Source organism: Symphodus melops (assembly GCF_947650265.1).
Source record: "Symphodus melops genome assembly, chromosome: 10".
NCBI lineage: Eukaryota > Metazoa > Chordata > Actinopteri > Labriformes > Labridae > Symphodus > Symphodus melops.
Window position 1 is genome coordinate 13236607 of NC_136700.1, and position 27166 is coordinate 13263772.

At 41.1% G+C, this 27166-nt stretch overlaps 2 protein-coding genes across 3 annotated transcripts in view; both read left to right on the plus strand.

Moving 5' to 3' along the window:
* The first annotated feature begins 1186 nt into the window (after nucleotides 1–1186).
* On the plus strand, nucleotides 1187–13475 carry alkbh8 (alkB homolog 8, tRNA methyltransferase). 2 transcript variants are annotated; one of them, XM_079354837.1, is made up of 12 exons: nucleotides 1187–1375; nucleotides 1989–2122; nucleotides 2216–2316; nucleotides 2424–2564; nucleotides 2679–2774; nucleotides 3908–4012; nucleotides 5168–5238; nucleotides 7866–7972; nucleotides 8306–8466; nucleotides 8810–9069; nucleotides 10884–11033; nucleotides 12087–13475. In XM_079354837.1, the coding sequence occupies exons 1-12, from the start codon at nucleotides 1238–1240 to the stop codon at nucleotides 12729–12731; spliced, it is 2109 nt and encodes a 702-aa protein (XP_079210963.1). In that variant the 5' UTR covers nucleotides 1187–1237; the 3' UTR covers nucleotides 12732–13475. The 2 variants fall into 2 exon arrangements, with proteins under 2 accessions (XP_079210963.1, XP_079210964.1); XM_079354838.1 differs by having other exon boundaries at nucleotides 2424–2555.
* Nucleotides 13476–14737: 1262 nt separating this feature from the next.
* cwf19l2 (CWF19 like cell cycle control factor 2) overlaps nucleotides 14738–27166 on the plus strand; it is a 16995-nt gene continuing 4566 nt past the window's right edge. The window contains exons 1-13 of the mRNA XM_079354836.1: nucleotides 14738–14878; nucleotides 15627–15737; nucleotides 16032–16157; nucleotides 16257–16376; nucleotides 16575–16694; nucleotides 17199–17292; nucleotides 18683–18798; nucleotides 19174–19684; nucleotides 19822–20062; nucleotides 21216–21324; nucleotides 22542–22643; nucleotides 25583–25711; nucleotides 26081–26218. Of these exons, the coding sequence (XP_079210962.1) occupies nucleotides 14786–14878; nucleotides 15627–15737; nucleotides 16032–16157; nucleotides 16257–16376; nucleotides 16575–16694; nucleotides 17199–17292; nucleotides 18683–18798; nucleotides 19174–19684; nucleotides 19822–20062; nucleotides 21216–21324; nucleotides 22542–22643; nucleotides 25583–25711; nucleotides 26081–26218 (2010 nt within the window). The 5' untranslated portion in view covers nucleotides 14738–14785. The remainder of the gene's footprint in view (nucleotides 14879–15626; nucleotides 15738–16031; nucleotides 16158–16256; nucleotides 16377–16574; nucleotides 16695–17198; nucleotides 17293–18682; nucleotides 18799–19173; nucleotides 19685–19821; nucleotides 20063–21215; nucleotides 21325–22541; nucleotides 22644–25582; nucleotides 25712–26080; nucleotides 26219–27166) is intronic.

The following is a 27166-nucleotide window of genomic DNA, read 5'->3' on the forward strand; positions in this document are numbered from 1 at the left end:
GGCTGGCGGCTCAGCCTGACACTGTAATTACCAAGATGGCTGTGGACAGGTGAGGGCTTCATTACACAACTCCCCTGAATGAATGCGCAAACACACACAAATGTTTCATGTTCCTAAACAAATACAAAAACGTCTACATGCTCGCTGGAACACAAACCCACAGAGGAGTCATTAATCTGGCTTTAGAGGAGTTCAGGATTGGCACCCTTTTTTGGGTGGAGGGACAGACAGAGAACAGAAACCATGACACTGCACCAAAAACAAAACAGGCATATTATGTTTTGGTTGGCATTAATGCATACAACTGAAGCCAAAAAGCCAACTCTGTTTATACTTTTACAATCTCAGGTTTTACAGGATCATCCTCTTGCCAAAATTTGAGTACAGTCCGATGATGGATGAATGAAATGGATAAAAAAGGAATGCCAAACAGTCTCCACCAGCATAGTTAGTACATATACTTCTATTTTATCCCTTGGTATCAAGTTAGCAGGGCCTATAGAGTGATCCCTGGAGCATTTTTTGTCTGTCTTTTGTTGGGAGATTAAGAAAGGCATGTAGCATGGTTTTAGGTCCTTTATGATGGAGCCACAGAGTGACACACGGGACAAACATTTGCATTAAAATAATAATAACAATAATACATTTTATTCACAAGCCCCTTCCTGGACACACAAGGGCACTGAACAACATTTAAGAAACAACAATTGGATAAAATCAACAAACAAAAAAAACCCCACAAGAACTAAAATCTTACACACTGCTTAAATACAAATTAAGGAGCTAAGATTAATTTTTGCGGAAGCAAAGTTTTTATTTTAATCTGAAAAATACAAAACAAAACAAAACAAAACATTGGTGAAATTATTATTTGGGACTTACTGTCTTATCTTGTGTTACCGGTAAAGGAAGAGAATCATGATGTGGTATTCAGTCCAAGAAAATGTTTGTGTAATCATAAAAAACAACAACAGCAACAACAAAAAAACCATTATTTATGTTTAATGTCTAACAGGCTGGCAGACAAAAGAAATGCAAAGCAATACATAGCTCCATGAAAATACGTTTACACTCTTAACTCTCACAATTTGGATATTTCCTGTGATTTGACGAGGACACGAGTACTGAATAAACAGCGTGCTTTAATCAAACCATAAGCATGTCACAGCGAGTGGACCGTGTGGAACTACATTGTGTATAGTGCTTGTTGCACCCGGACAAAGTAAAATGACGCACCATGGACCCTGGAGTGGAAAACAGCGTGAAGGGAATACGAAGGAGCAAAGAGGAAAAGAAAATCCTTAAAAGACAAATAAAAGCCAGTTACACTCTCTTAAAACATGAAGGCATCACAACCACTGCGCAGCCCACCAAGGTACCAGAAGAAACACTAAACAGGAAGTGAGAGTAGACAGAAGGGGGCTAGCTAACATTTATTCTGTCAACTTTTCATTAACACGTACTTCTTTATAGCTACTAGACACTATACATTACAATATTAACTTAATTTCTGCTAAGATGGTTTAATGTGTGTTGAATTTATGTTAACAAGTACCACCTTTAGTTCTTAAAAAGATGAGCACACATCCTTCTTTGTAAAATAAATTAAAATACATTAACATTTGAGTCTATTTTAATATGTTTTATATATATATATATATATATATATATATATATATATATATATATATATATATATAAAACATATTATATTACAAATATATATATATATTATGAAATGTGAAAAGAATGGATAAAAACTAACAATTTGAGGTTTGTATTTTTATTGACTTTTTAACTGAAAAGTTATGAAGTAATGACATGATCGTTTGTGTTAACTTCTTTTTAACAGATACAAAGTTGAGCTAAGAAGGAATGAAGTAGCGCAGGACTGAGGAGAAAAACTACCAACAGCCTTTTTTTTTTTTAAAGAGGTCACGTATCTTTAACTGATCCGTCTTAAACCATCTGCTTCCTTCTTCCTGCAGAACTTGGTGGTGGCTAACGGCGGCCTGGGGAACGGTGTGAGTCGAGAGGAGCTGCTGTCAGCGCTGAAAGAGATGGGAGAGCTGGAGATGCTTCTTATGCCCCCTAAAAAGCCTTTTGCTTTTGTAACATACAGGTAAAGTTGCTGCTTGAGCTGTGGTTTAACAAGGTGAGACGTTCTTTTTCAACGTTGATGAAAAGCCCTTTGTCATTGTCATAATGTTCCCAGGTGTGAAGAGAGCGCTCAGAAAGCCTACGTCCACCTTAATGGCCAAAAGCTGCAATGTGGAGAGCACAGTGTCACACTCTACCTCAGTTATGTCCACTCAGGTAAAGGAAATCATGGTGTGCCTTACTTTTTAAAACTAGGTTGGGTAACATATAATATAAAATCTATACAAGGCCTACAGTATATATTAATATATCTTTGTATACAGTAACTTTTGAGGAGGAGACTTCCGTTTCATTGCCGGAGGGATTAACCTTAGTGGAAGATTTTGTATCCCAAGATGAAGAGGATCTGTTGCTCGCTGCTGTTGACTGGTCGTCTACAAATGATGATGTCTCTGGTGAGTGGAGTAAGTGCTTGCATGGTGTTTTACATTTTATACGTAGCTTTCTAAACACTGAATACACGAAACAGGAAGCTTCTTGATAATCTGCTTTGCTAACGTCATTCAAATGACTTTCAGCTCAGAAATCTCTGAAGCACAGAAAAGTCAAACATTACGGCTTTGAATTTCGCTACGACACTAACAACGTTGACAAGGACAAACCCTTAGCTTCAGGTGAGTTTTCTCTCTCTTTTTTATTTTTAAATCGACATATTTTATATTTTAGAATCAAGCTTTTAGAGATCCAATTATTTGTTTCATTTGTTGTTGCAATAACTTACAATCTAATTTCAATCACTGATTTCACTTCTGTCATTTAGTGACACTGCGTGCTTTTCTGTGGAATCATCAGCGGTGTCTTTTAAAATGTTGCCAAGCAGGCAATCACGCATTTTCTGAGTTAATTCATAATGCCCCGCAGTAAGACAGTTCCATATTACTAGTTCAACTCATTAGAGAGTCCAAAGCATAACTTGTACTTTTGGTCAACATAGACCCTGTTTACACTTAGTACAGTGTCAGCATATGCATTGGCAATGTGTCACCAATAATCAGTGTTCAGAGTCAAGTCAGATCCTTTGAAAACAGGTCATTACACCCGTAAATCGTTTACGTCTGAAAGGTTGAAATGTGTCATCATTTTCACCCAGATGCAGGGCAGCGTTTCTCTCCCGCTTCTCAGCGGTGCGACGTCCTTAAGACACGATCGCTCACACTCAGTCTGGACAAACACGTCCCAGACCATCTCCGTATGTGGCCGAAGTGAGTAAGGCTGTCCACAATTCAAGGTGTAAACTAAAGAGGTGGAGCTGAGGCGGGACTAAAGCTTTCTGACAGCTACTCACGCCTGCGTCATGCCTCCTCTCATACACAACTCTTATCCTTCATAACAGATCGGTTATGGAAGTAATTCAACCCCTGACCACTGACCAGAGTGTGTCCTTATAACGACATGAACTAAAATGTTTTTTTTTCACCCTGGCTGTAAACATGTTGATTTCTTCTGTCACAGTGAACATTTGAACATAGGTGCGTATGTGACTCTTGGGGCTTTTGTAGCCCGCCGTAGGTGGACAAACGAGGAACCTCCGTTTTTTGTACTTCCACATTGACTTCATTTTTCAACACTAGAGGTTACCTCTTGGTCAAAAGATTGTAAACTGTGTACGTAATGCCTGCTTCTCTAGCTTACATATAGAAAAAAGACCCCTGTTACATCATTATAAATATATTGACCATGACATTTAAGAATAAAGTAACAAAGGAGCTAACGAGTGTTTGGGTTGTTTGTCTTTGTATATATCCAGGTATTCCTCAGGAGTGTCTTCCTGTCCTGGAGCGATGTGTGAAGAAAGGACACGTCAACGTCATGCCAGACCAGCTGACTGTTAACCAGTATGAGTCTGGACAGGGTGAGCATGCGTTATCATACTAATAATAAATCACAGAAAAACTAAATCATTAGATTTCATCCAGGAGGGGTTCAATACTTACTTGAATAGCTTATTAGGCTTAGCTGAGTGCTGCAAGAATGAGAAAAAAAATGTAGTTTGAAGTTCGTTGTAATAGCACAATAATGTGTGATGTGACCATTAACTGCGCTCACTCGCTGAGGCAAAGAGATGGCAGAAGAGAAGAAAGAAAGTGACCAAGCAAAAAGCGTAGTGTGCATCCCTGCATATGTTATAGAGAAGAACCGGTTTAGGATATCACATTAGTGTGTGTGTGTGTGTGTGTGTGTGTGTGTGTGTGTGTGTGTGTGTGTGTGTGTGTGTGTGTGTGTGTGTGTGTGTGTGTGTGTGTGTGTGTGTGTGTGTGTGTGTGTGTGTGTGTGTGTGTGTGTGTGTGTGTGTGTGTGTGTGTGTGTGTGTGTGTGTGTGTGTGTGTGTGTGTGTGTCAATGTTGTCTTTTGTTTCGCAGCTTTATCACGTGCAAAAAAAATCTTCTCAGCAGTTTTGTGTCAGGTCTGCACACGAACAAATGAATTTAAAAAAAAAAAAAAAAGTCTCTTGACATGTGGATCTGCAAGTCAGCTTTTTAAGATTGGAAACATACAAACCTCAACTCGCATAAGAAAGTACGGTACCCTTTTCAATGTCGCTAGTTAGCCACAGCCCAGAGATATCATGGCACCAGTTGAATACATACAAACTTCAAAAAGTGTGCAAACAACGGGCTGACTTCACACCCTCACGTTGTCTAAGAGGAGCGGGTGTAACAGCACTAGGTGTCTGTTTTTTGGACGCACACAAGCAGATGTTTGCAGCTCACACCACCAGGTGGCAGCAGAACCTTTTCATCATGTCGTCAATAAAGGCTTTGGCTCCTACCTGTTTTACTATTCTTTAAATATTAATAAAGGTGCTGGAAAATGTCACCATGCAAAAAAAAAAAAAAAAAAAAAAAGCTTAAATAAATAACACCTCCGTTCCAGAGCGCATAAGAACATTAGTGTGTGTTTCTCATGAAATATTTGGATGATTTTAGTTTTGCTGATCTTACAGGTTCCCATTGCGAACGTAAAGTAATTTTCCTTTGAAACGTTTGTTTGTAATATTGTTTTGTAGGTATTCCTCCTCATGTGGACACTCACTCTGCCTTCGAGGACACAATCCTGTCACTGAGCCTGGGAGCACGGGTAAGAAGGGAAACCTACCACTCGGCAACGAGCTTGTGTCGCCAGTATTGAGTCATTGGTCCAAAACAGAGACGTAAGATACTCAAAGGTTGAATTGACATGTGAAAAACATGTTTTTGTGTTTCGTCATTAGACAGCGGTGAACAAAGGGGTGAGCTTTAAATGGAAATGTTGTGTCATGGGACGTTGTCCTCCTGTGTCAGAGTTTGATTCATCAAATGAACTGCCACCTCACTGATTAGCAGAGTGATTCATGTGTCTCGGGGTGGTGTGTGTGTGTGTGTGTGTGTGTGTGTGTGTGTGTGTGTGTGTGTGTGTGTGTGTGTGTGTGTGTGTGTGTGTGTGTGTGTGTGTGTGTGTGTGTGTGTGTGTGTGTGTGTGTGTGTGTGTGTGTGTGTGTGTGTGTGTGTGTGTGTGTGTGTGTGTGTGTGTGTGTGTGTGTGTAGCAGTATGTTTGGAACTGGTGTTCTTGTTATCTGACTGATAACAGCTTCTCACCTTGCTTGTTGTGAGTCTCTACATCTCACTCTTTTCCTCTCTGTCTCTCTCTCTCTGTCTTTTAAAAAAAAAAAAAAAGTTATAAAGTGGACAAGTACAAAAATATCTGTCCTGACTTGTCTGAAACTTAGGGGGGGGCGGGGGTCCATTAGCAATCAGCTGTCGTCTGTCACATGCACGCAGACAGACTGCATGTTTGATTACGAGACACATGCAACATAAGAGGACAGAGCAGAGACAGCATCAGGAAGAAAGACGCTCACACACTTAAAAGACCAAAAGAACAAACCATTGACCACAAGTACAACGTCTGGATACTCTTCATCATAACTGACTTGTTTATTATTTAGCCCTATTTATTTTGATGGTGATTTTGATAAGTGGACACAAAACAACATCAGAAGAGTAGGCAGAAACAATAAGAGAAAATGTTCATGGTATCAAGCGGTTAAAGGGCAACAATGGAGAAAAACGAAAACATTTAAAAGACCAAACACTAAAATCAGAAAGATTAGAATCGGACACAAAGGTAATATCTTTATCTATCAGTGGTCACATACTCAACACGTGTCTAGAAGGTCCTTCCAAGCAAGACCTCAGCATGAACACATGAATTATTCACGCCACAGAAGTCAGACAAATTAATGACATATCATCAAATAAGGTGTGGCTGAACCCTCACGGTAAGATTCTTGTAGAGAGTCTATCATAGAACGTGTTCCAGAGACCCATTGAAGAGGTTTATATTGTTATTACGTAAGATTCCAAAAACTTTGTTGCTGATGATATAGAGACAGAAAAAGGACCCTTTGTTGATGCACCGTAATGTTAAATGGACATGAGCTTATGTAGCGCTTTTCTAATTGTCTGACTTCTCAAAGTGCTTTTACACTGCAAACGGTCACAACAATAAGACTCACATAAATTCATGAAATCACCAAAGACGTCAATTCCATTATGGATTTAGTTATTTTATTTGTGATATAATATCAATTAATCTGACATCCTTGTGTGTGTGTGTGTGTGTGTGTGTGTGTGTGTGTGTGTGTGTGTGTGTGTGTGTGTGTGTGTGTGTGTGTGTGTGTGTGTGTGTGTGTGTGTGTGTGTGTGTGTGTGTGTGTGTGTGTGTGTGTGTGTGTGTGTGTGTGTGTGTGTGTATGATGAATAGTCTTGTTGTAGAACGTAGCTGCCAGCATCACCATCGATTTAGTCACATTCCACCGGTTTCATTGATTGGCTCAAACTCAACCGATGTGAACAGAGCGCTTCTGTCTGGTGTGTCTGAGAGATTTCTGTTTATGGTTTCAGGCAAAGATCTGAACGTTTTGCAACGAGTTGCATGTACATCACTTCCTCACAATAATACACAGACACTTCTAACACGTCTCTCTCTTTCTCTCTCTCTCGCACGCACGCACGCACACACACACACACACACACACACAACTCTACTTCACAAAATCCAATTTTCCTACTGTCAGAACTGGGGGAGATGCAGTTATGAAATTGTGTGGTTGTAATTTCCCAGCATGCTGTTACATGCTGTAAGGAAACATTGGGATCAAACACCAATGAATCGGATATTCTTCTGCTGGTTGTTAGTGAGAGAGTGAAACATTCGTGTTAATTAGTGATGTCATAGCAAAACAAAACAACAACCTTAAAGCAAGATTAAAAAAACAAACAAAACCAAAACATTATTTTTCAAAGAGCTTTTTAAATCTGTTCATTCTATCTTTGCCAAAGTCTGTCGTAGTATAAGATTTGTTAGTTTTTATCAGACACACTTGCTGCCAGTCAATGACTGATGAAGCACAACCAATCATGTTTTTCATGTAACTATTCGGATATTTAATGTATCAATAGAAAAAGAACCAAACCTTTATCGACTGCCTTAGTTTGCTAATAATGACTTTTTCAAGGTTTCTGTAGGTGTCTCATAATGTCATTTACCCAAACACCAGTACACTAATGAAACTTAAATGACATATCGTACTAAAATCAGGCATTGTCCTATTGAAGAATTAAGGCAAAAATAAGCAAACCTGTTTCTCAATGTTTCTATGAAATGTCTAAATATTCTTATTTATGGTATTTCATGCATGCTGTGCCTGTGTGTGTTATTACAGACTGTGATGGAGTTTCGTCATCCGGATGGCCGTCTTGTTCCAGTGGTGCTGCAGCCGCGGAGCCTCCTGGTGATGAAAGGAGAGAGCCGATACCTCTGGATGCACGGGTGAGCTGGACTGTGTCAGACGGAGTCAGTTTGACTTGACATGAGCTTTCAGTCAATCGACAGTGGAGTGACAGTTCTTTTCTTGGCCGGTTCTTTAAAGGGGAAGCACAGACATATTGATTTTTCTCTGAGTTTTAAACTTTAGTTTTTACAAAAAAAACTCTGTCTGGAGAGTTTCTCCACACATTTTAATTCCCTTCATGAAGATGAAAAGGGATGACAGGCTCAGGGTTTTGTCGCGCTCTTGGTGTTCACAAGACTTGTCAACTGGACAGATTATTCCGAGCTTGTAGTTTGTGTTTCACAGTCAGTCGTCTCTTTATCTTCTCTCAGGATTACTCCTCGGAAGTACGACATGGTGCCGGCCTGCGACACACAATCCCCCGCTAATAAGACGGCTGAAATCGGGACCCCCAGCAATCTCACTCTGAGCAAGAGGGGCACTCGCACTTCCTTCACTTTCCGCAAAATAAGACCCAAACCGTGTGACTGTGGTAAGAGTTTTCAAATGCACATTGAAACACACAGTGTTATTGATAAATCTGTCAACACTGGTCGATGTTGCATGACTTTTTCTTTGTTCTCTGAGCATGTATGCCTGGTGGAGTTCCTCTGGGTTCTATACTCGGTCCTATTTCTTTTTTCCCTTTAAATGCACCACTGAGGTCCTTGACATCTTGTTCCACGGTTGTGCAGATGACGCACAGGTTTACCTCCTAATTGAATCAGAAAGATGTTATCTCTTTAAAAAAAAAACACATTCTGACTTTTTCTATGACCTTAAGATCACATGTGTAATTATAACCATAAACCCTCTTCCTCTGTGTCTTCCTCCAGCCTTCTCCTCTGCCTGTGACAGTCAGGGGGCTACACCTCCTCCCCCCTTGCTCCCTTGTTCCCATGCTGACGCTGCCCTTCTGGAGGAGGAGTATGTGCATCGGGTGTACGACGCCATCGCCTCCCACTTCAGCAGCACTCGTCACTCCCCCTGGCCTCGTGTTTGCCACTTCCTGCGCTTGCTCCCTGCTGGCGGCGTGCTGGCTGATGTGGGTTGTGGAAATGGGAAATATCTGGGTGTTAACCCAGATGTGATTGCTGTGAGTATCACAGTGCAATACCATGACGTCTATAATTCAGGGGCACCTGAATTATCGACATTTAAAATGCCACACTACTACTACATCGTATGTCAATTATGTACTGAAAAATGTCATAAGCACAAGGGTTGTTGTAGGAAACAGCCAACAAATGAGGCGCAGCTCCTCTGCTGCAACCTCACACACACGAGCAGGGATCCAACAGATGCAGAAGGACACAATTCAAAAGCCTCTTTAAGACCTGACCAGCATATGGGTGTTTGAGCATGACTCATCCTCTTACATTGAAACCTGTCCATCCTCTTTCTTCATATAAACATATAATGCTTAGACATTTTTAAATAGTTGTTGGGGGGTGTTTACTAAAGCTTTTAGCCTAGCTGAACATGAAGAATTGAGACTTGGGAAGACGGCTAGCATGTCTCTGTGTTGAGGGGGAAAACAACAAGTGTATCAAAACATGTCTAACGTAAACATTGAACAAGAAGAACCCAGGTGTTTGATTATTTACCTTTGAGTGTTAATAGTCTATATTTAGGCTTTAACCAGTTTTTTTTTTCCTCACATGAAACATCTCGTCTAATTTAGCATTCGCCTTATAAACCACACTAATACATCCCACAGGGATTATATCCTCGCTGCTGCTGCTGCTGCTGCTGCTGCTGCATGTGTAATTCTGCTCCCCAGTGTTTGCATTAGCTCCCGTTTTATGGCTATATCTTGAATGTTTTATGATGTATGCACTCTGGGATGTTCCTGTTTTGGGATTTCGAAGGTGCGTGTAAGCAGCTTAACTTGACTCTCTGACCACAGCAGTGATAAATCTTCGCTGAGAGAACGCTGTGATCCTGTAGGTCACACGTCAACTTTCTGAGCTCCCTCTGCTGCTATTCTCCGAAACTGCTTTCCCTCCCTCTGCTCTTCCTTTTAGTTGTCTATAAAGGCTTTTTCACCATCTCATTCGCTCTCATTTTCAAGTGTGTGTTATCTCTTTTTTTTCTTACTATTTATTGCCTTTTATATGTCTTATAAAGCTTGGTTAAATTCTCTCACTCTTTTCTTCCTTTTTGATTTCCCTCTGGCTTCCCTCGTCTATGTCTGTGTTTTCTAACAACTTTAATGTCTGCCTTGTTTTCTGTACTTAAGCTGTCTCTCTACAACTGTCCTCTATTTCTCTGGCTCACTCCTCTTTGTCTCTGTAATTTCTTCCTCAACACGCTTCTTCAACGTGTGAACAAAAAAAAAAAAAAGTGTCACAAATATCTCTTCACAAAGCATACAGTGGTCCTACCAACCCCCAAATCCTCTCGCACTTTAACTGCAAAGCACTGACTCACAGAGCCCTCATCATAGCCCAGGACCCCCCTCACCCTCTCAGTCTACTCTTTTCTTTTCTGCCATCAGGTTGGAGATCCAGGACTCTGACCTGGGAGAGAGGCACGCTTTAAAAAGAGCTTTGTTCCCTCAGCTCACTGGCTTATTTCAATGTCTATCTGTGTCGTCCTGTTTGTTAAATGTTGTCTCCATGTGCCATGTCGTCATATATGTATATCCGTGGACAAACTGTGCAAAGCTGTGACACAAATTTATGCGAGGGGACAATAAAGTAATGTTTGACAGAAGGAACATTTCTGCTCTTGGCGCTCCCTGTGTGGATTATTCTATTTATTTAGAGTAAACTCTGAATGATTACTTGATGGTTGGACTTCTTTAGACTCCCTTGTTCTACATTACCATCAGTCTCATCAGGTGACTGATATTGTGTGTGTGTGTGTGTATGTGTGTGTGTGTGTGCGTGTGCGGTTTCCTTTCAGGTTGGTTGCGATCGTAGCAGTGCTCTCGTCCAAATCTGTGCAGAGAGAGGTTTCCAGGCGTTTGTATCTGATGCTCTCTGTGTCCCCTTGCAAACAGCCTCCTGTGATGCTTGCATCTCTATTGCCGTCATACACCACTTTTCCACACAGGTAAGCATGCTGTGCGCTGAACACCCAAACACAAGTACACACACGCACATGCACACGCACACATACATAATAGTTATAACCATATATTATAACAAAAGTAATCTACATAAATCCATCAGGCTCCTGTCAGTTGTTGTTTCAACGTTTCATGGTAATGTGCATGGACTAACTGCAGTACTAGTAGTGTCCTCTAATCACACTAGTATGGAAAAGAAATGGTGTTCATGGCTTGTGAAAAATGGTCAAGCAACTAATGTTGGACTGAGCAATCTATATCTGTTCGTCCTGTCTAAATCACTGTTAACAATGTTAAGCATTTAGGAATAGAGCATGGTTAAATGCTAAAGCTCCAGTGTCACTGTATGTCCCTGTCAAATACAAAAATCAATATTGTAATGTAAGGCTAGTCTCGATCTCGATCTTTATAATGTGTTGTCGTAAAAAAAACATCATCGCAAAATATTTCTAAGGATGGCCTAAGTCAGAGAAATCTCCACAAAATTTAAGACATGTTTCTTTGTATAACTTGAAGCATGACCAACAGCGAAACTCCAAAATATCCTGTATTAGCATAGAGAGCACTGAGCCGAAACTCCAAGGTCTACTGTTTGAGATGTACTTCAGTTCAAACACATACAAGCTGAGAATTACAATAAAGTCATTTTTACTTTGTAAAAATTTTTTTGTGAATGATTAAAATACATCAACATTTTTTCAAACATAATGTAGAAACAAACACAGTAGATCCAAATCTCTTAAAATGTATCGCTACAAATGATAAAGAAACTATTTGGTTATCATTCCTGATTCATATTTGGTCACACTGTTTAAATTGATTTGAGGTGGAACATTTATTAAATTCAGGAAAAAAATGGAAAAAGAAAATCAAATCTACTTTGTGAAAATAACTTTAAAACAAAGTTTAAAGAAATGTTTTTTTTGTTTTCTGTATTTTCTCTTCAACATAATGTCATCTGGTTGGTTCACAGGGTTCCTCAGGTGATTATTGTAGAAATAGACTAATTTGAGTGTGTTTGTGTGCGTTTGCTGCAGGACCGTCGGCTGGCAGCAGTGAGAGAGCTGGTGAGACTTTTGAAGCCTGGAGGTCGAGCGCTCATCTATGTCTGGGCTTTTGAGCAGGAGTATAACAAGCAGAGGTCCAAGTACCTTAAAGAAGTGAACAAGGAGAGCTCAGAAAACCACAGCCCCACCAAAAACACATCAGAGGACAGCCAAGAGCCTCATGGGAATGCAAGCCGACATCTAGAAGACGACTCCAGACCTGTTGACGAGATACACGATGTTGGGAAACTTAGTGTGCACACTAACCGCACAGCTTTCAACACCCAGGACCTTTTGGTGCCTTGGCATCTCAAAGAGGGGAAAAAACGAGGGGACGAAGAACCAGTAGAGACTGAGAAGAAGGACAAAACCAAAGACGGAAAGTCCTGCCCAACTACCAGGAAAGACTCTAAACCTGTTCCTAGTATCAGCACGACCAAGACCTCCACTGAGAAACCAAAGTCGGAGTCTGCGAACAGCCCAGCACCTGTTTTTCACCGCTATTACCACGTGTTCCAGCAGGGGGAGCTGGAAGAGTTGTGTGGTCAGGTGGCCGGAATCAAAGTGCAGACCAGCTACCATGACCAGGGAAACTGGTGTGTTACATTAAAAAAAGATGAACTGATACACTCATAATTTAAGATCATTCAGATACAATCAAATGAAACAAATAAGTATTTTTAATTGTTGAAGTTCAGAGGAGAGAAAATGAAACAGAAATGCCATGAAATAAGTAGAAACATACACAATCCCTTCCTTAATTGGGTGAATTCATGAATGTATGTGGAGGTGACATTACAGTGATACATAGATGGACTGCACAATTTGTCACTAACTTTGATTGTCTCACTATTTCGCTTCTTCTCAACTCAATAGTTAAATAGCTTGTTTTTTTTAGTTGAAAGGCCAAAATGAAATTTGGCATTTTAGGAAGGACGGATTTGTTCACATTCAAAGGATTTCCCTCCCATGTATACATTTGTGTGACAAAAGAAGCATCTTAATGTGATTCATGTTCATACTATGTATGTTTTACATTCATAAATTCTTGTCAAATGGTTCTCATGTTTTTTTGTCTTATTTATGTCTTACATTTTTTGACATGAGTAGAAATACTAGATGCTTATTTTGAAAAATGATTGAAAGCGTAAACATGTTTAATGGAGTTCATCAGATTGTTTGCTTTGTATGTGGCCAGGTTTGTTTGGAATTGAAGCTTAAAAAAAGGCTTGTCCAATACCAGGGTTTAATGGCTGAAAAACAAGCCATTAAACACAAGACGACAGTTATTTAATAAACTTTACATTTTATGTTAGTACTGCCCTTAAACAGACTTTTTTTCTTACATTTCGAATAAAAATGGTTTCTTGTTTTGGAGCAGCTTAAGTGTTTGTACTTTCAGCACACTACAAGTACTGACATTCGGCCTATTTGGCCCAAAACTTAAAGTTTGATTACCCATCAAAGTATTTAAATAGTGTCTTAAAAACTGGATTTGTGTCTTACGATTTGTGTTAAATGTTTTTTAAATCAGTCTTCTTGAATTATACAGACTCATGTTAATGCAGCCCTCCCAATACACTCAAACGAGAAAGGGGTGGTCACTTCTGGAGAGGTGGCATTGTGATTTTAAATTAGGATCCAATCTTTTTGAAATTCTGTTTTTGCATATGTTTGGACAAACTACTGATCAATCAATCCTTTTTTTAGTTTAGACTTGATGTGAGAACATTAATGTGTAGCATAATCCCTGTTTCTTTTTTGCTAGCAGACACACAGGAGCACAATGTCTCATATTAACTAAGTATGTTGTACCAGACGGCCTTAAAACAGAATGAATTGTAGGATATTAGGATATTGATGGCAGAGGAGTGTAGTGCTGTTATTTGTTAAGGAGGTTGGTAATTGGTCCTCAGCTCCTGGTAAATTACTCCCATACAGACTCACACGTGGTGCTGCTGCGCTGAGAGATGGCTCGGTGGCTGTTATTGACCGTGAGTTATTGATTATGGAGCTTGCTCTGTATAAGTGTGTTTGTGTTTGAGAGAGAATCTTTGGAGCTCATTGCATGCAGCAGTGTTATTATCAATGTATTTTTGTAGTTCTTAGTAGCTTATAGTTTTTTGTATCTCTCACTTTTTGAAGAATAATTGAAATCTACGCCTCCCTTTGAGAAAGGCTCAAAGGGAGACTGATTTGACAGGCTTTTACATTTCACATCTTTAGCTCCCTGGAGTAAGATACATTTAATACTGATATAATGTGTAACAATTCATTCATGTAAGACTGGTTTAATGTGTGATGGTGCAGCTTTGAAAAGGAAATACCAAAGAGTGATCCAATGACATTATTCTACCAGCAAAACTATAAACTGTATGACCCTATGCTTCAGTCTGGTTTAGGTCTGGAGAGTTATGGCTTTTTCTGCTTCAGGAAAATTGTAAATGTTACTATTAGACTTTTCTTATCATCATAGCCAACTTCCTTTGTACTCAAAAACCTTCAGTTTTGTACCTTTAGCTATCTTAAGTTTGACATTTTATCCAAGTATTTATTTAATGAAAAAACATGTACCATTGTCAGCTTAGTGTTAATGATGATGTTATCAAACTACCATAACCACAAATCAACAGTTGCCGTAAACGCGGACGTCTTCACGACATCCGGCAACAACACTTTACGACAGTGTCATGGCAGCGTGCGGACTCAGTTTTGAGAGCTCGAGCAGCATAGAGGACCGAAAGGACGCCAAGCGACAGGCTCGGAAAGAGACAATAGAAAAGGTATAAAGTGTAAGATTTTTAGCCAAACTAGACCGGAAGTTTGTGTGCTCATATTTTACTGTAATAATGATGATTTCATCCAAATGGAAGCTAACAGGCTAGCATGCTAATAGATAATGTCGCGCTTACGTTATTATCTTTTTGTTGATCTTATTTGCCTTAGCGGTGAGGTGATTTTTGTCCTCACAGGCTGCACTCATTCTGCAGAGCTAACAGTAACTGTGTGAGCACAGGCAGGGAGGATGGAGGGAAGACAAACACTGCTGGGGCAGATAAGAGAGCTGTTATAAAGAGGCTTTATGTCCTGATCGTCGGCAGCATTAAGATTAGGACAGGCTCTTTTTACCCATCATCACATGTTTACACAGGCTTTGATCTGCCAGCTGTGTTTACAATGTTATAAGACACACTAACAACACGAATGGTGATTGGAGACATGTTCAGATATGGTTCAGACATGATCTTTGCCAGCCGAAACAAATCGTGTCCTTAATGCCTTTTTGTCATTTCTGTTTCTAGTTTGAAATGGATTTTGACTCGTTATTTGCTCAAGTCATTTGGTCGCCGCATGCATCTTTGTTCAAACCATAGTTCAACTTTGTCTGCACTGCAACATGTGTTTGAAATCTGTTTCATAAGGACAAAACAAATCTCATAGCTCACACAGGATAGGCATCAGATTTGGACTACAAATGCTACTAACCTTCCTTATCCTTGAATCACATTTTGTCCATCTTGTTTCCATCAGGCTAAGCAGCAATATGATAAAGAAGAGAGGAGGAAGGAACTGAAGAGGCAGAGAGGCGAGGACACATGGATGCTCCCTGAGGTCAACCAGAGGCTGCAGGAGATAGAAGAAGTAAGACATCTCCCTTCTAGCTTTGGATGTTATCATAACCAGCATCATGTGTTCAGTCCTGATATCAAAGGAGTCTGTGACTCATCCGTCTACTGCAAGACGTTAGTCGGACCAACTTGATGACAAGTCACGAGTAAAGTGTCCCCCTCCCAAAACAGCCGTGAGTGTGTTGTCCATTTTGTGAATGAAAGTGAACAAACAAACATGATTGAAGACTGACTGTATGAATATAATCCATCTCGATTAAACAGAATAAAATCACACAGTGGCTGATAACATCTGTACACTTCGCAGGATGATTCTTTAAAGAGCAAAAAGAAAAAGGAGAAGAAATCTAAAAAGAAAAAGGAGAAGAAGAAGAAGGCCAAGAGAGAGAAGAAAACAGCAGGAACAGGAGATGGCTCTGATGACAGCTCAGAGGTAAGATCTGAACTGTTCACTTGAAGGTGATTTTTTTTTTTTACTCCATAATCATTCTCTGTCTCTCTCTCTGTCTCTCTGTCTCTCTCTCTGTGTCAGGACTCGGTGGATGAGTGGGTTGAGTCCAAACCACAGGCACAAACTGCGAAAGCCTGGCAGCTCCCTGATGACTCTAAAGCTTCAGAGAGCAACCAAAGCCCTGCCCAGAATGTTCAACAGGTGACCTCTTCAACACAATGTTATACATATACTTAAAGACTTCACGCTTCTAACCCTGAGATGAATAAATAAGCTTCATGGAGAGTTCATTTCTACATTAAATCCTGTATCAAGAGTGTAATTCCATATTTAACATGCAAGCAAGGTTGTTGTTTTTTTGCACTCGACTGACTCTGTTATTGTCTCTCGATCCTGTAGAGAGATGAATGGATGACCTTTGACTTCCTGGCGATGAAAACCACCTCTACGACAGAGAAGAGAGCTGAGAAAGAACGTCTGAAAGAAGAGGAGAGAGCTAAAGCACAGGCCATTGAACAGGTGACTGTTGTGTCTGATGTTTGTTTGAATTTTGTGACGCGTGGTGCAAGCGGAGAAGAGACGCTGTATGTTCTCCTTATTTTACCAGCTGTGTGCTGGTTACCATGGAAATAGCTGCGGTTACGTTTTTGTTTCCTGTTTGTACCTTTATTGCACTACAGTCACTTTACTCTCTATTTATCTGCCTTTTTATAACTCTGACTCTCCACTTATATCTTTCCTACTCGTTTTTATTTGAATTCAATTTAAAAATCTATGTTTTATGTTTACTTTGCATCTCCTTTGCTGTTCCTGCTGACAAATAAAGTCTTTTTTATTTATTTTTTTTGAGTTGAATTGAAAAGGACATTCCTTCACTAGCAGCAGTATATTGAGACGTGCTTGTACTTAACGCTGTTTTTTTTTTTGTTTTTTTTATCATTTGTACCTCTGTTGTAATGTTGACAGTTTACAGAAATGATTCCTGTCCATCTCTGTGTATTTGTCTTTGTCTTTCCCCCCCAGGCTGGTTTGCACAAATTGGAACTAAACCCATACTGGAAAGATGGAGGAACTGGTCTGCCCCCAGAGGAGAAGGCTGGAACTGCAACAACAAAAGGTTGGTATCAAAGATCAGCGGGCTGGATTCAGGCAGCTGCACAAGTTAGATATGTAAAAATATTTCATTCTCCAAAACCTTATAATAGTGAGATTCCATATTTAATCTATTGTTGTTATTCTTATCTCAAACACAGTCAATACTCTGTTACCTTTCTTGCAAAGGTAAACATAAAATAAACATCAAGTGTGCTGTTTTTAAATCGTTCTGTCTGCTCTAAACAATCACAGTCTTACTCTCTGATGTTCTCTCACATCACTTTACACTCTCCTGCATCTGCCCTCTTTTCATAACAACATCAGAATTCAAAATTTAAAAACAGCCGGTAATATGTGCCTAACACAGAGGTTTAACTAAAGAGTGAAGAAACATACGAGTCAGAGACATATGAATCCTGGGACAAACAGACAGAGTGTTAAACTGTGCTATACTGACAAGCAAACCAGGTGGATTTAATCTCTCCACAGTAAGTACAGTATCCTCTCTGCTCCGAGTCGAACTTTACCTGATGAAGCTGAGACAAACAGCACACACCAGTCACCTGCTTTGCCCTTCACATGTACGCCATCTGTGTTCACATTTGTGCGGTTGTTACTTTAAACGACGAGACAACTTGTGCTCAGCCACATGATTGAAAAGGTCCTAAAGAGGGGGGGGGGAACAAAGCAAAGAGAGATGAGTTATCAGTGTTGATTGAAAGTACAACGTTATTGATTTTTTTTATGGGGATAAAAAAACAAAAATAAGACAACAACAATACTGATAAAGACATTAGAGGAGCCAGCCTTCACTTTAAGGATCGATGTTCTATTTGTGTGTTTACTTTTCATTCTTTACACCCCTCACCTTTAGTTCTCAAACACTCTGAGTCAGACACTTGGTGTTGACTTTGGGTGTTACATCTGTCGTGTTTTGTCTCTCCAGGAAATTCTGTGAAGTGTTGTTTTTGAAATAACTCATGGATTTGAAGATGGATTTTCCCCTTGACCCCCCCCCCCCCCCCCCTCTTTCTTTATTCTCACTGATATTTCCCCTCTCTTACTCATCTCTTGTTTTCCCCTGGACTCTGCCTTTTCCCTTTTGTATTTGTCGGTTAGATTGAACTGCTTTAGTACGTTTCAGCTTCTCACGACAGGCCAAAATAGCTGCCTTTGAAGCGCCCATCTTCTGTCCAGCTCGACAACAGTTCTCTCCTTCTAGCAGAGATGACGTTTAAGTGGCTTCCTCATTTACTTAGTCCTCCTCCATTTTGGTTTTATCCCCCGTCCTGCATTATAATCAACATTACTTTCATTTATACGATAAGAGTTCAACTATTTGTCGAACACCTTTGAGTTGACAAATGGAAAAAAACCCTTTTTTTTTTTTTTTGTACCGTCCGTCTCTGCAGTCTCCGTGGTGAACGACGCAGGTCTGAGCTGGCTGAGGAAGAGCTTCCAGAGGATGAAGGAGCAGGCTGAGAGGGAGCAGCGCAGCCTCAACGACGTGGTGTCTGAGAGATACGGGGTGAGAGGATGGCGCACTGATGTAAAGCCTCGTTACTCTAAATGATGACGTCTTCTAACATTACCATAGTGCTATGTTTGTATGCGTACATTAGGATTTTGGTATCTATTAAGAAAACTTCAACTTCAACGTGTGTTTGCTTATTTGTGGTCGCAGAGCTTTTTTGTGTGTGTCAGCTGTGATAAAGTACGAGACGTCTGCCTCATGTTGTTAAAGTTCATCCTTGCAGTTGTGGAGATTAGCTGCTGATTTGAAAATGAAATTTGAATACCTGCTCAGGCAGATTAGAGTGAAACCCAGCCGCTGTGATCTGCAAAACAACCCCAAAAAAAGTCTTTATGTAATGAAGTCTTTCTTTTTACTCTCCTTTTTCAGTCAATGGAAGATTTTCAGCAGAGACTTGCTGATGCTGAAAAAGCCGTGTACGGTGAGAAGAGAGGAGGAGGAGATAGGACAGCAAGAGGCGGATGGAGGAGAGGAGTCAATGAGGACAGAGGGAGGATGTGGAGGAAAGAGGGAGAAGGAGGAGAGAGGAGAAGAGGCGAACGGGAAAGAGATCCGTCCGCAGCAGACGGAGAGAGATACCGTGGCGGGAGAGGAGAGGGGAGGGAGAGAGAGCGGGGAGGGGGTCGAGGGAGAGAGGAGGAGAGGGGTCGAGGGAGAGAGGAGGAGAGGGGTCGAGACGGAGACAGGTTTAGAGAGAGCGATCGGGACGAAAAGAGAGGTCGAGACCGAGAGATGGATAGAGATGGTGACAGAAACCGGGAAAGAGAGAGACCTGTCACGTCGTCATCGTCAGGGGAAAGTTGGAGGCAAGGTTCTTCCTCTCTTGGCTCACTAAAAAGCCGCTTCCTCAAACCGTCTGAAGATGGCGATAGCGGTGAAGGTGGGTTCATGTTAAGGCCCTTTGTAGCAGTTGGCCCTTTTTTTTTTTTTTTTTCTCCATCAAGTTGTTTACATGCTTAAACACCTCGGGAGTCTCAGAGGGCCCTAACATGCTTTTACACTTTCTCTGCCTTGTAGCTTTAGAACATCACCGCCCGCCTCCGCCGGGTCGACCCAAAGCGTTCCTAAAACCCAGCTCCGACGATGAGGACTCTGACCCGCGCGACACCGCCATACCAACCTGGAAGAAGAGCAGCAGTTCTTCCCGGGAATCTGATGGCTCAGAGAAACAGAAACAGGAGAAAGAGAGGGAGCCTGGGAAAGATGGAAAAGCTCCCCAAGACATGCACGTTGATAAAGCTGCTACAACAACATCAAGGTTCTACCCTTTTGGATATTTTTGGCTTATTCATATTTCTTTCAGGTTTTCAATCTTTTTTTTTTTTTGTTGCAATGATTGAAGTCTGTGTTTCAGTCGACATGACGAATGCATTAGATCCCATTATAGTCATTTCACATGAAAAACATCAGAAACAGCATTGGCAACCATAATACACACAGACAACCTATACTGCTTACAAACTCCTCTACAACCACTTAAAAAAATCAGTAAAACATAGCCAATATTTTGTCCTGGCCTTTTTCCTTTTGGATTCAGAACGATGTAAAAAAAATCATGCTCCAATGAACATCTTGGGAAAGTGGGAAAAAAAATCCTCATTTCATAAGAAATGCGTTTCTGTGCTGATGTACGTTAGATCCATTAAAGGGCCGCACACTTCGGAGACAAAAATGCTTAAAAGGATCACTCTGCGTTCGGGGTCGCGTTTATGTTGACGCGTCCAAACCTCAGGTCAAAGTATTCCCTTCCATAAAACACGTGCGCTCCATTAGTCCTTATCTTCTTCTGCACGTGAATCTTAACGTTCCAAGAAATAATAATCTTCAGATTTAAAGGAGTCCGCAGTATATATATATATATATATTTGAATGTTCTGTTTCTTTAAAAAGACGGCTATCGGCACAAACCTGAAGATGGAAAAACTCATTTGAAATAACAAGCGTTGCATCGCGGGCTCATGTCACATCCTGCTTTCGTGACAGTTCGACCTACAGCGCCGTCGTCGGCCGCATGTCGGCTGCTCTTCTTTGTTGAAGCCTTCTCAGCCTGCTCGGGGTTTTGCCTCATTAGGCTAAGTTGTTTGGGTTAAAGCAGCACCCGTAACCCCTGCAGCGTGAAATGAGGCTGCAGAATGAGATGAGACTATGAGGAGAGTAACGGTGTAGAACCATGCTTCTCCAGGCTGCTGTTCAGATCCCTCGCAGTGAGGCTGTAATGATCTCTTTGAGGGGGGGGATGAAGATGACAACTAAATGGTTAAATTAAGAACATCACAGATAAGCTTCCTGTTATAATGGGGGGAAAAGAAGGTCACCAAACTCTGGAGTACAGGAGTGAATCAAAGAGAATTCAAAGAAGAAAGAAAAGGTGGTACATGACACGTTTTTTGGTCTGGGATGTTCGTTCACAGGATTGAAAGTGAAAGTGAGGAAGAGGAGGAGCAGGTTCCGCTGCTGTCAGAGGAGGAGATGAACAAACTGGGTGCCAAGCTGGTGAAGGCGGAGATCATGGGGAACGCGGTGAGTGTCATTGTTTCGCCTCAGAGTCACTGTGACGACATCTTATCGGCCTGGAAAAACAACAAGCAGCCATCAAGCATCGACTGTTTTAGGAAAGGACTGATCTGAAGTTGAGAAACGATTCATTAGCGTTGCGCTGTTGGTAAAGTTTCCCGGAGATGCCGTTAGGATTAAAAAGATCTCGGAGGAGCTCCTAAAAGATCGATTGGATTGACCTGGCAGAACATTAATTCAACACTGATGAATTAATCATCTGTTCTCTCCTCTTGTAAGGATCCTTCATGGTGTCTGATTATTTTTCTTACTGGTTGTTTGACTCTTTAAAAAAAAAAAAAAATTAGCTTAAAATTTGGACTCGAAAAAGACATACTCACCTTAATCTCTCTCTCTCTCTCTAGCCTTAAGAATCTGTCTTCATGTGTCACTTCTAAAAGATCCATTGGGATCCCTTACAGAGAAAGAGCTGCCTGTTAAACACACACACACACACTCACACTTACACTAACAAGTAGTATAGCTCTCAGGCAGGCCTCCATCATCTCCTTACAAAACAAAGCAATTAAACTGATATCTCCAAACCACTTTGTGTGTGTGTGTGTGTGAGTGAGAGTGAGTGAGTGTTAAGTGCCTTCAACAATCATTCCCTTACCTATTTTTACTTATGCAGAAATGCTTTTGATATCGGTCATGACTTAAAAAAGTTCCGTTTGTGTGTGTGTGTGTGTGTGTGCTCTCTCTGCCTTACCTCAGAGCACACTAATGCTATAGAAATACATGCGTGTACACGTCACAGTTTGTCTCTCTGTATCTGGCAACATGTAAACTCAAAGTTATCTAACAGGCTGTCATTTTACAGGCTGAATTTAAAGGGGACATATAATGAAAATCTTTTTGAACATTTGTCTGGCTAACCTGAGTGTCTACTGACTCACTAAATTTGAAATAAATCCATCCAGTCCTTTGTTTGGGGTCTGGACCAAAGCACAGCACAGATGTTTTTATTTAGAGCACAGGGGGGACAGTTTGAAAAGGGTACGATATGTTTACATCACAAGAAATAAAATTTGCCAAGAACAGTTCGTCTTTTTCAAAGTCTTATATTATCTTGAAGTGGTTAACAAGGAATAGGTGACTAGTCTTCAAATGTAAATGTTCTTTTTTTTTTTCTTTTTTTTTTTAAAACTCATTCTTGTTGTTACGGGTATACATTTTTACAGGCGATGGTGGAGAAGCTAAAATCCCAGCTGGAAGCAGCACACAAAGCCAAAGAGAGCCACGCCAACCGACGGAAGCTACAGGAAACGGCTCGATCAAAGCAGGTGTGTACATCACGTCGCGGTGACAGGTGAGCTCGAACGAGTTTAACAAGTGTCTGCGCAAGAAGACCAATTAGCAGAGACAGCGCTCAGTAAGGTACGGAGCAGCGACTCTGAGTGCGCCCCGACCAAACCAGCACGAGCTAAAAGGTAAAATAGATGTTACGACCTTTAGACTGATAGAAACCTTTGCAGGGGTTTTTATTTTGGGGGGGGGGGGGGGGTCTGACTGTATACGTTCTGCGTCATCTTACCATCATTTCATCATTTCTTCGCTCTTCTTTTGATTGGTCTTAATGTTTTCCATTTCACTGCCACAGAGCATTTTCTCCTCTGAGCAGACATGAGTACGTGCACACACACACACACACACACACACACACACACACACACACACACACTGTTCCACATGACATTGGAAGAAACACAAATCAGATTGAAACGTGTGTATTGCATAAATCCTGGTAGAGACACAGCAACCAAAAATGGCTTCATACACTCACTCTCAAGTCGTACAAACACAGGAATAGATAAACACAGCCTTGTACGCGGCCTCTAACCCGACACCAACTCAAAGATAATAAATCTTTCCAAATCAGTTGCATCTCCTAGCTGCCCCCCCCCCCTCCTTTTTTCCCTCCAAATGATAATCCAAACACTGAAGGCCATCATTTCTCTCAACTTCTTCCACACAGACACTTAACATTTCAGACATGACAAATCGTGCACTCATCTTCACCTGAACCTAAATTCTCTGCAGTGACGTATGACCTCCTTTTGAAAAAGCTCATACTTTAAAAACGTCTTTCCAGCAGCTCAGTTTGTACATCTTGCTGTCTGTCTGGAAGCAGCTCCTGTTCGAACGCTCCGACCAGAATGGGCAACCTGTGTTTATCTGTGCGAGAGACTCAGGACGACCGAGAAGATACCTTCAACCCCGTCTGCCTGTGTTGTGCGTGTTGATTTAAGAGAATGCAAGAGCAGTGACTCTTCAGCGCTGCTTTGTCGCCGCTCACATACGTTCGATCACACAAGCAGAGGATGTTTGGGACAGGAGGAGACAGCTTTCTAAACGAGTGTAGAGCAGGTCATGATTAATGAAATAACTTCATTTGGAGTGCATAGTAAAGGCAGATCCATCCCAATTAAGGCGGTCCTTTCCCAAATGAAAGAAGAGCAGGGTGGAATCCTCGCCACGCGTCCTGAGAAAAAAAAAAAAAGTCATAATTCTTTCATTTCAGTGCACTCGTCAGCTGAGAGGTACTTCAGCGCGCTCAGAAAGTGGAGTGCTGTTGATTTGCGCTCATTCGAGATCCTTCCAGTCCGTCTTGTTATCGAAAAACTTTTGGCTTCTCTTCACCAGTCAGTGTTTCTGACGCTGGCTGTCTGCTTCATATTTCATATTTTTCCCTCGAAAGGCTCCACTCTCTAAACTTGAAGCGGAGAAAAATATTCTCTTCCATCATTCTCTTTCTGACAGTCCAGTTTGAGTCTCTTGCGGCTGCCTCTCCCGCCTCGTTCGTGTTTCTTTGCCGCCTGTCTCTGCTTGTCAGGTCGAACGTCGGACTCTTATAGGCTGTCAAGTCAGGCCCTGGATGCTGTTACGTAAAGATCCTTTTTTTTTTTTTTTTTTTTTAGAATCTGATTGAAAACTGCACGTTTTTTTCCCGAGAGAGTCTCATAAAATGTGAGGTGATAATGAGGAGATAAAGTACCTTGTTTATATTCCGTGCAAAAAATGGACTGCTTCAACTTCCCCCAACGTTTTGATTTGGAGAACACAGACCTGTGTTGACAACTAAATGGACTTTAAGGAAGTTTGAAGAAGAAAAAAAGAAAAAAAAGAAAAAAAGTCGGGCCCTCTATTTTTTTTCAACAACAAAACTCACAACATATATCTGAAGATTCTCTGTGAAAGGGAAGATCAGATAATCCTTTTATTCATCTCGCAAGCGGAGACATTTACAGTGTTACAGCAGGAGATCAGAAGAAAATCACACAGTGCAAAAAAGGAAAATAGATAAAAATACAAGTGTCGAAAAAAATATGAATCAGAAACAATAATTAAAGAGCTAGTAAAATATGCATCAAAAACGGAACAGTTAAAATGCCAGTAACTTTAAGATGTAAGTCTGGGGAAACTGTATGAACACTATCATGCACACATGACACGTTATTGCACAATTTGTCCCATAAATAAATAATGCAATGCAATCGAATTTAAAAATGCAAATACACATAAGATCAGGTGACATCTTACAACATTATTATTGCACAAGAAGCAGGAATCAATTGTCCAGTTTGGTGTGTTTTATGATCTACTGGGAGCAGGCTTGGTTTGAAAAACACACCTCCCTTTTATTAACAACACATCAGTCTTTATTGCAATAGGCCGCACTCGTGACATGTTCTCTAAACAGCGCCTTCCTCAGACGTCTTTCAACACAGTGGTCTTCAAAGAGCTGCTTACAGAGAACAGATGATCATCATAAAATAATGTTAACAACGAGTTACTCACTTTCTGTGCTTGTGGTGGCACTTTTTAACCAGTAAGATGTTTGTTTTTTTTTTTGACGGGGCTTCTTACAGTATTTTCATAATGCCAGACGCTCTATTTGTTAGACGTATAAAAGTCCGAATCTGCCCTCTTCTGCTCCTGCTGTGACACCTCTGCGCCTCTCAATCCAAAACATCAGCAAATGCTTACCGTTAATTTCACCCTCCTTCCCGGTGATGCGTTTGCCTGACACGTAGGTGTTGCATCCTCTTACCCAGAAGCTCCCACCAGATACGCAATGAGCACGCGTCTAACACCCACCGGCTGAGTTTTCAGTGCGCAGAGACGAAGGAGGTCAGCACGAGATAATAAGATGTTATTTTTCTGAACCCTGAAAACAGAGTCTTTTATTCTGAAAATAAATCATTTTTTTTCCCCCTTCTAGGTCACAGGCCGTTCTAGTGAAGATCAGGAAGTCCTGCTGTTCAGAACGGACCAATCAGGTCGGGCCTGGCCAGTCAATGCCCCGTCTGGATCCGTGGAACCCCACGGAGGACGGCGGAAGAAGAAAGCGGTAAAGAGAGAGGGATGATGGGTGGTAGGGGGAAAAAAACCCAAAACAAACAAATGCCAGGGCAGCAGGGAAGGGACATTTTCTACACATGGAATTTAAACACGTGAAGACGGCTGCTGCACACATGGTTCACATAAATCTTGAGCAGAATGAAAAGCCAATAAATCTTGTGCATCATTGCAACTAACGTGTAGAGTTAGTGGCCGAGTTGAATTTACTACCTCCCCCTCTTCTTATTCCACTGCTCATATTTTCATGTGTTGGTTGAGCTTTAGATACATCTTTTTTTCTTTCTTTTTTTTAAAATTCAGCCCCCAATTTTATTAGCAGTTAATGTTTTCCTGTCCTCCATCCGTCTCTCTTCTTCAGGTTGAGACTCACGTTGACGGGGAGCGCGTGCGCTACTTCCAGGATGACGACAACGTGGGTCTGAAGGAGATGGTGAGGAGGGAGAAGATGAGCTCCGCGCAGGATCAGAACGCCCTCTACTCTCGCATGGCTTCAAAGGTAAGAAAACTTTTGCAAACACCTTGCAACTGCTGGGCCCGTGTGACGAAGACTTGTGCAACCACTAAATAAATAAACGCCTGGTGTCTTAGATCATTTATTCTCTCGCCAACACAAGTGCAAGGTGTTTCACAATCGAGCAGCCCCAGTGTTGGATTTCATCAAGAAATCTCCACTTAGAAAATAGAATTCTGGAGTCAAAGACTTTGTGCATTAAAGAGAACTCCAGACAAGTGAGATTTGCTTTTATTCACAAAGGGGGAAGTTGTTTAATCCTTTTTCAGTGTTTTATTCTGTTTTATCTTTTCCTCATTTGAGCCTCAAAGCTCACCTCAGGTCGTCTCTGGAGAGCTGCTGCTCAGGCCTGACTGGGTTTCTCAGTTGTTTTCATAGTGCTAATGCTGCTGCTCCATGTCCATTCCTCTTCTGAGAGAGATGAAGCAAGAGTAGTTCAACTTGAATTGTCGAGTCTATGGCACAACAATAATTATTGAAAGTTTTCTTCATGTGATGCAAAAAGCGTCATATTGCATCACATGAAGAACACTTCCAGGCAAAGAAAAACATATTTTTCTCGTCTCAGGGCAAAATGAGGGTTGGATTCATGACCATTCAACACTACTACCATGTTTCTAATGATACAAAGCTTCATGCAAATGGGTGAAGTATCCCTTTTAAACAAAACCACAATGCGTGAAACCTAAACGTTTATACCTGGCTGCTTCAGCCGTCATCGTTCAATCTCTCTTTTGCCAAAACTCCCTGGACCTTCAGAGAGTTCCTGATCATTAGCAGGGTCTTTTTTAGGGGTAAACTTCTTACATTTTTACCCTGGTAGAAACCTCCTGAAAAAGACCATAGTTCTGGGGTATATAAAGGGGCTTTTCTGTGCAGTCGGATGACTCCGCCTCTGCGTAAAAGAGAATATAAATGACAGCTTTCCACATG